Raw genomic sequence first — 8596 nt, 5'->3', positions numbered from 1 at the left:
CTAAAGAAGAAACACAAATGGACAATAGGCACGTGAAAAGATGCTCCACATCACTAATTAGCAGGAAATGCAAATCAAGACCACAATGAGATACCACCTCACACCAGTTAGAAGGGCCACTATCCAAAAGACAAAAAATAGCAAGTGTTGGTGAGGATATGGAGAAAGGGAAACCTTCCTACACTGTTGGTAGGAATTTAAATTCGTGCAACCACTGCGGGAAGCATGATGGAGATTCCTCAAAAAACTAAAATAGAAATACAATTTGACCCAGTAATTCCACTCCTAGGAGTTTACCCAGAGAAAACAACATCCCCGATCCAAAAAGACATACGCACCCCTATGTTTATCACCACTATCTGCAATAGCCAAGATATGGAAGCAAGTTAAATGCCCAATAATAGACGAATGGATAAAGAAGAGGTGGCACATAGACACAATGGAATATCACTCAGCCATAAAAAGAAAATAAATCCTGCCATTTGCAACAACATGGATGGATCTAGAGGGTATTATGCTCAGTGAAATAAGCGAGGCAGAGAAAGACAAATACCATGTGATTTCACTTATTTCTGGAATATAAAAACAAAGCAAGATAAAATGAACAAAGCAGCAGTGGACTCACAGACACTGAGAAGTGACTAGTGGTGACCAAGGGGGAGGGGTTGGGGTAGGTGGGTGAGGAAGTTGAGGGGGATAAATGGGCACGATAATTCCCAATCACAGTACAAGTTGGTCATGGGACTGTAGTACAGCATGGAGAATATAGTCAATGATTCTGCAAAATCTTTCTATGTTGATAGATAGTAACCACACTAGAGGAGGTGAGGATTTAATAATGTGGGCGACTGGAACCACTGTGTTGTACATTTGGAAAATTGTGTATCAGTGATACTTACATTTTTAAAAAAGGGCAAAAAAAGCAGTATACTCCTAAATTTGAATTAGAAATATCACTATGAACTCATGATACATTATCTTCAAAAAAAAAAAAAGGATTTCCTAGCTCTATCCATTACAAAAGCCTATAAAGAATGACCAACCCATTAGCAATGGGCATGCTGGCACAGACTGTGGTCTCTAAACTCCATTTCCTATTACAAGAAACCAGCATCTTTGGGAAGAAAACATACCAGGTCTGGGGCAGGAAATATACGAGGTGAGCCTAAAACATCAGTCTGTACCATAAAGCAAGAAGCTTTCAGAAACTACCAGGGCACCAAGGAGCCAGCTGAAATGGGCGCCCACTGGACAACTCTGGGACAATTTGGGCATCAAAATAAACAATGCTAGTAACAGACTACAACTCATTTACTAAAATAAGAATGCACGCATATGTACTAAAAAGAAAAAAGAAAATAAGACAAAGCTTCTTCCTGCAGCAGAATGCTAATTATGTAATGCCAATTCACATAGAAAAACCAAATGAAATTTTTATCACGATTTTGCAACCATCAAACAGAAACATTTGATTCTGGCTTACTAAAACTGGTAGCTGAAACTTTGATGAAAGAAAAGACATTAAGGAGATCTTCAAGTATCATCTCCTCACATATTATTTATCAATTAGAAAGAAAAAGTAGTAACTGCAGAGTGGAGAAACCTGGCAGATACTATGTTAACCAAGGGATCAGTGCTGAAGTCAGTATTCTGGTTATATCTATTGTTGCCTAACTTCTACAAAAGGTAATGGCTTAAAACAATTTATTATTATGTTTGATGGTTCTGCAGACTGAGTGGGCTCAGCTGAGACTGCCCACACAGTTACAGTCAGATGTTGTGTGGGACTTATTTTCATCTGAAGGTTCAGTATCAGTTTGGTTAAACATCCAACATGGCTTCATACTCAGTTTCCTGGGGGCTGGAATGGCTGGAACAGTTGGGTGGTCGCCAGGCATCTCTCACCAAGTAGCTAACCTGAGCTTCCTTACAGGTCACAGGTCTCAGTCAGACTTCCTGAGGCGGCTGCCTACCCCTAGAGGGAGCATTTCAAAGGAACAAACATGCTGAAGACAGCATTCCAAGAAACCAAGTCAGAAGCTGCAAGGCTTCTTTAAGCCCAGCAGAAGAAGAAACAGTGTCACATATGCCTCATTCTATCGGTTACCAAAAAATCACAAAGCCAATGGACATTCAGTGAGAGGAATATGTAAAGCCATGAAACTTGGTGATATGGTTCACTGAGGAGCTTAGAGACTCATCATCAGCGATGACAAATATGTGCCAGTGATACGTGATCTATAATAGGAACCAGATATTTGGTTTTTGACCCCTGTTCCTGGCACAGAGCTCCTAAATCCCTTGGAATTTTCGAAGTAAAGAGAACAACAAAGGTGTCTTTTGTTGCTTAACCAGGTGACTTTGTACCACAGCTAAGGATGGGGGCTGGTTGCCAGTGGAATCAAACATGTAATTGAGAGGGTTGAAACTTCCAGTCCCAAAGCACTACCCCCATCTCTGTGGGAAGGGAGGGGCTGTAGGTTGAGTGCAACCAACAGAGGCCAATGATTTAATCAATCATGCCTACGAAATGAAGCCTCAAAACCCCCAAAGATGGAGTTGAGAAAGCGTCCAGGTCAGTGAACATGTGGCGATTTGGGGAGAGTGGCATGCTCTGGGCACACAGAAGCTGCACACCCTCGGCCATAGTTTGCCCTATGCGTCTCTGCCATCCATTGTCCCTGAGTTATATCCGTTTATAACAAACCAATAAATACTGTAGTAAGACTATCACGCTACGCGGATTGGGGAGCGTCCTTACCCCACTGCTAACACAGGGCCTGCAAGTGAGCACAGGACCAGGGAGTGCCTGGGAATCATGAGCCAGGGAGCAGGGGTCTTAACTGCCAGCCTACATGTCTCCCAGGTTCTTGAACACAGGAAGCACATCCAGGTGTCTGCATGTATTTTATTTCTGTAAAGTGACAGATGAGCAGGAATCAGGAGCAAGAATTAAGCAACTGTACTTTTATTTCTCCATTTCGGGACACCGTCCATTTTACTGCTAATTTCCATTACTTTTGGGAGGGAGTGGCGAGGCCGATGCCATGTGACCTAGCTCTGGTCACAAACGCAGGTGGAAGGTGTCCCCATGTGTCTACAAAACAGCAACGCACTGAACTGGTAAACTGTACAACATACACGGGATAGATGTCATTCAGCAACAGATGCTGAAGCTAACCACCCTTTCTATGAAAAGGAACAACAGGGGGAAACACCCCAGAGGTAACGCAGACCCACCTCCACGGGGTCAGGGAAACAGGAGCCCAGAGGCTCTAGCCTACGTGGCACAGAACCTGCGCTCCTTAGAGCGCTGGCTGCTCTCTCTCCTAGGCCAGAGGCAGAAGGGGCCTGACTGCATGCCCGGCAGAAGCGCCTGCCTGATGGGGGCTTGGCCCGGGCCTGGTCGCCCCTCTGCTCAGGGACCCTGATCCTCATTGGTCCTAGCCTCCTCAGATGGGCACAGGAAAGGGCCTATAGGTGTGCTAAGAAGCCTGAACAAAAACAGCACGACCTGCACCTTGCTGGCCTCTGCCTGGGCCCTGGGGCCCCAGCGCAGGTGGAAGCGAGCGGGATTGCTGTCAGGCACCTGCCAGTACTCCAGGTACTGCTCCTGCACCCAGACCCCGGTGATGAGCTCCCTGGGGTCCCCGAAGATGACGTGCTCCCTCCCAGGGTACACCCCCCTGGCACTAAGCATTTTCCACACTTCCTTCTCAGGGACCCGGCCTCCCCACAGGAAAATCATACCCAGGAGCAGCGCCAGGAGGCCGGTCTTGGGGAGGCGCTGCTCTTCAGTCACCCCATCCCAGGTGAGGCCCAGGGTGGGGACCAGGACATAGGAGTGGCTGCTGGGATCTACTTCCTTTACGTCAATGCCAAAGGTCAGCTGCAAATCCTTGGAGGCTTCGCTGAAGATGTCAGGGAAGTGGTCCTGGTGATCCTGGATGACCTGTTCCAGCATCTCTGCCTTCGTGGTCGGCTCCTTGGCGCGGTACTTGTGGAGCAGGAAGGTCACCAGTCGCGCCTCCTTCCTGCGCAGCGCATCTTGGAGAGAGGCCCTGGCATCCCCTGCGGCCTCGTCCCCATGGCTGCTGGAGCTATGGGCGTGGGGCTCACTTGCCAGGGTGGCTGGCCCATCCTGAGGCGAGGGCAGGGCCCCCTCCAGGCCCTGGGCTTCGCTTGCCTCCTGCTGGGCCTCCTCCAACGGGCACTGCACACTCCTGACGCCCAGAGGCATGCTGACGCTGCTCAGGGGAATGGCGGCCTGCAGGGGTGACGGGGGGAAGTGGGTACCGGGGACCCCGGGGCTCTGCTTTGGAGGTGGGCTCCTCCCTCCCAGGGGTCTCCCCTGCTGGGCGGGCTGTCTGTCCATGCAGAACCCAAAGGATGAAATGATGGGGCCCTGGTGGTGTGCCAGCCGAGCCCGTGGATCTGGGACTGGAGGCTGAGGGGACCCGTCCCGTATGCGAGAGCCCTGGGGACACATCCAGGTCGGGCGTCCCACCTTGTCTCCTGGCTCAGCCTGGTCCTCCATGGCTCTACAACCTCAGGACAGGTGCCTCAGGACTTCAGCTGCAGATTCCTGGAGTCCCTGCCAGAGGACACGAGCAGGCCTCTCAGGTGAGGTCCGCCAGCCCAGCCCTGGGCGCCCCGTGCTGACAGGAGGGGTGGGCCTGCCTCTGTGAGGTCTCTGCCTGGCCAGGGGGGGTTGCCCCCTCCAGGCTCGCTCAGGGTCCGCACCTCCCACGGATGCTGGCTGAGACAAAGCTCTTGGAACAGGGCACACATGCCCAGAAAGGATCAGCAGGCAGTGTGGGGACCACGCGTACCCAGGCCCGGCCCAGGCTGGCGATGCTCCTGGCATGGAGACGCCTGTGAGTGCCTGGGGTGCTGTCTCAGCTGGCCTGGGTCCAGGCGTCACTTACAGGCCCTCCCCTCCCTGAGAGCACGGACGGGACACGAGGAGGGGCTCAGCCTGACAGGCCCTGCCGGGGATTCCCAGGCCTCACTGCAGGGCCGGCCCTCTCTAGGTTCTGGGCATCGGGGTACACTCCCTGCTCCCCCAGGGTCCTCACCATGATATTGGGAGGACCCCGGACTCCTACCTCTGTGGCCCCGCCGCCCCTCTTCAGACCTCCTGACCCGGGGCACACAGACCAAGGTCCTCACCTCCCTGAGAACTCAGAGAGATGTGTCATGAGGCCCCACATGCACACTCCCTGAACCCCAGCAGGATCCCAAAGGCTGCCATTAGGGCCGGCCCCTGTCCTGGTGGGGGGGGCTCTCGGCCTCCCGTAGGTCATCCCTTCACCCCTGCCGGGGCCTGCGCTTCCTCCCAGCCCCCACCGGGCATAGTGGGCATCTCCTGCTTAGACTCAGACCTCACGACCCGGGGGACTCTCCCCCATCCCGCCCATGCGACGAAGGAGCGTGTCACTTAGGCCTTCCGCTCACTATTCATTCCAGGGCTGAGGAAAGAGGACAGCTGGACTCTATGGAGTCCTTTCCTTTCTAAGTTGGGGATGGGGGCATGGCCCGTCCTCAGGGATGTCCTCACACTGACACGCGGCACAGCCTGGGACTCCTCCCTCTGAGGTTCGCACAAGGAAATCAGGGCACACCAAGTGTCATCACTCCACCCCAGGGCCTCCCATAGCTGACAGGGAGGAGTGGTTCCTCTGGGGCCCCTTCCCCTCCTCCCTCAGGGTCCTCACCCCCAACGCGGGCAGGGCCTGGGATCCTGTGAATGTTGACCTGGGCCGTCCCCTCAGACCAGGGCCCTCCCTGCCCTGACACACCCCCGGGGGACATCTGTGGCCGTCTCAATGGGTCACCAACCCGGGGGTTCCCTGGGCAGACTACTGCGCCTGCGGCGGGTTCTGGGGGCGCCCTCAGCCCTCCCTCCTGGCCTCTCATTGACTCCCGGTGGGTCTGTGCCCCCGCCCTCGGCCCACCTGGGTTCCCTCCTCAGACCAAGGCCTTCATGCTCATGATTCAAAATGGCGGTAGGTGCATGGGTGTGGCACGTGGGAGGCGGTGCCCAGCCTGAGGACCCTCCCAGGGCCTCCTTGGGCGATGGCATGGCCCCCATGGATTCTTGGGCGGGGGCCCTCAGGCCTCCCCCGGGTTCTACCTGGAGTCTGTGGGTGACCTGAATCTGGCGTCTGACACCGAGGCCGTCCTGTCCCTCAGGCCTCCCGGGCAGAAGACTAATGACGTCACATCCGGAAGCCGGGTTGCAGCGTCCCCTGGAGGCTGCCAGGAGGAGCGCACAAGGATTCCGCGGGGTCCTAGCACCTCCCTCTGGGCCTCCCTTAAACCCCGCCTTCTCCCACCTGCCGCGGCTCATGACTTCTAGGGCTCTGCCTCCCCAGGTCCTTAGTGGACGTGGTGTGGTGGTGGGATATGGGGAGATGGGGCAGTGGGGGGAAAAAGGGAGGTTGTGGGGGGTCGGATATTGAGTGCATGGGGGGATGTGTGGGGGTGGGTGTCGGGATGTGGGGGCGTGTGGGTTTAGGGGAAGGAGGGGGCGGGGTGAAGGACATCAGGACAAGCTGCATTTGTTCTTAGTACCCTGGAGCTCCCAAACCGCATTTGGTTGAAGGTTTGTGAGAATGGGGTGTTGGGAAGTCAGTGGATGTGGGAGCTGGGGGCCAGTGCAGGGGCACGGTGGTGAGAGGTGTGGGTAAGTGGCGGACCAGAGATGTAGTAGTGAGGTGCTGTGGGGGTGGGGTGGTGACAGCTGGGGGAGTGGGGAGGGGTGCGGGAAGTTAGGCGTTGTGAACTTGGGGGGTAGGAGGTGAGGTGGTGTGCAGCGGGGGGAGGGTTTTAGGGAATGGGGATTTCGGTGGATGTGGGGAGGTGGGGGTGGAGGGAAGGGGGAAAGAGGCAGTGGAGAGGGGTAGTAGTGAGGTGGAGTGATGGGGTGTGGGGAGGTGCAGCAGTGGGCGGAGAGGTGGAGGTATATGTGGGGTGGGTTGTGAACCGGTGGGGAGAGTTTTAGGGGGGTGTCAGCAAGTGAGTGGGTTGGAGAGAGCTGCGGGTAGGGATGAGAGGTGGGGTGGAAGGGGCCCTGGAAGGTGTAGTAGTGAGGTGGTGTGGGGGTGGAGTGAGGAGAGGTGGGGCAGGGGGGAGGGGGAGGGAAGGTAGGCAGTGGGAATTTGAGGGTGCAGGAGGTGGGGTGCAGGGGCAGGGTGAGAGCTGTGTGGGGTGGGATGTTAAGTGGGAGGGGTATTTGGGGTCTGGTGGCAGGGCTTGCTGGTGGGAGGTGGGGCAGAAGGTGCAGTGCAGAGGGTTAGTAGTGAGGTGGGATGGGTTGCCTCAGTGCCCAGCATGACGACTCTATATCCGGAGGACCATCCCGGACCCTCAGGGTTGCCAGCACATCGGATTCAGCTTCCATGAACACTGGTGTCCAGGGGCTCCAGGAATCGGCAGCTGAAGTCCTGAGGCACCTGTCCTGAGGTCACAGAGGCACAGAGTACATGGCTGAGCCAGGAGACAAGGTGGGACACCCGACCTGGATGTGTCCCCAGGACTCTCGCATACGGGACGGGTCCCCTCAGCCTCCAGTCCCAGATCCACGGGCTTGGCTGGCACACCACCAGGGCCCCATCATTTCATCCTTCGGGTTCTGCATGGACAGACAGCCCGCCCAGCAGGGGAGACCCCTGGGAGGCAGGAGCCCACCTCCAAAGCAGAGCCCCAGGTACCACAGTGCCCACCTCCTGCCCTCCCTCGTCCAGGTCTTCAGTCCCCTGAGCAGAGTTAGCATGTCTCTGGGTGCCAGAAGTGAGGAGCATGAGCTGGAGGACGCCCTGCAGGAGCTGAGAGAAGCCCAGGGCCTGGAGGGGGGCCAGGAGTCGGCCCCATCCTCCATTTTGACCTTGTTGGCCTCTGCCTCTTTTTCCCTGTACTCAGGAACGCGGGGAGAATGGGCGAGACTAGGATGACCCGCCCATTGGAACCGCCACCCCTGGGAGGCACAGGACCCCAGGGACCCAACCGCCCTGGGCAGTCTTGGTGGTAGCTATGCTAGGACTAAACAGGGCCTGGTCCTTGAGCAAAGCAGAGAAGCCAGCAACAGGCCTCCCCCGCCTCTAGGGGTGGGAGTGGGCACGGGATCATGGATTCCCAGCCCAGCTGGGGCCCGGCCTGTGAATGAAACTGGGTGCCTGGTAGCACATGGGAGCCCCCTCTGGGAACAACAACCACACTGCCCCAGGCATCTCCCAAAGCCTGAAGCTGGGTGCCCCACACCCATCCCCTCTCTCACTCAGGGCCAGGGCTCCTCTACAGGTCGGCCGGGAGCCACCTTTGTGACATCCGGTGGCAGCCAGAGGATGATGACCTAAGCAGTGGGTTGCCCCCTTACCAAGACCTCTTCCAGAGGGAGATCCTTCACCCGACTGGCTCAGACAGAATTTTTGAAACGGACAGCCTGACGACTTCCATCCGCCAAATGAACCTGTATGGATTCAGCAAAATACGCCCCGACGACCCTTGCACGTGCTCTCCAGGGAACAAGAGGATGATGGTAAAGCAGAAAGTCCTTCCGTTCCCCGTGTTGTGTCACTCCCACCCCTCCCGAGTA

The 8596-nt window shown here is 55.7% G+C and overlaps 1 protein-coding gene across 2 annotated transcripts; it reads right to left on the bottom strand.

Moving 5' to 3' along the window:
* Window positions 1–2962: 2962 nt before the first annotated feature.
* Window positions 2963–6342, bottom strand: LOC140847449 (melanoma-associated antigen 8-like). 2 transcript variants are annotated; one of them, XM_073227790.1, is made up of 4 exons: window positions 6137–6342; window positions 4508–4594; window positions 3751–4267; window positions 2979–3097 (listed from the first exon to the last, which is right to left on the bottom strand). In XM_073227790.1, the coding sequence occupies exons 2-4, from the start codon at window positions 4535–4537 to the stop codon at window positions 3015–3017; spliced, it is 630 nt and encodes a 209-aa protein (XP_073083891.1). In that variant the 5' UTR covers window positions 4538–4594; window positions 6137–6342; the 3' UTR covers window positions 2979–3014. The 2 variants fall into 2 exon arrangements, with proteins under 2 accessions (XP_073083890.1, XP_073083891.1); XM_073227789.1 differs by having other exon boundaries at window positions 2963–4267.
* Between the last annotated feature and the right edge of the window lie 2254 nt (window positions 6343–8596).

This window comes from Manis javanica, chromosome X (assembly GCF_040802235.1).
Source record: "Manis javanica isolate MJ-LG chromosome X, MJ_LKY, whole genome shotgun sequence".
In the NCBI taxonomy this organism is placed as follows: domain Eukaryota; kingdom Metazoa; phylum Chordata; class Mammalia; order Pholidota; family Manidae; genus Manis; species Manis javanica.
This window is presented reverse-complemented; position numbering and strand designations above follow the sequence as displayed.

Coding starts and splice junctions, on each gene's coding strand:
- LOC140847449 (XM_073227789.1), bottom strand. CDS start 4,537: ATGGAGGACCAGGCTGAGCCAGGAGACAAG. Junction 4,268..4,507: donor AGGCTGAGCCAGGAGACAAG/GTGGGACGCCCG, acceptor TCACCCCTGCAG/GCCGCCATTCCCCTGAGCAG.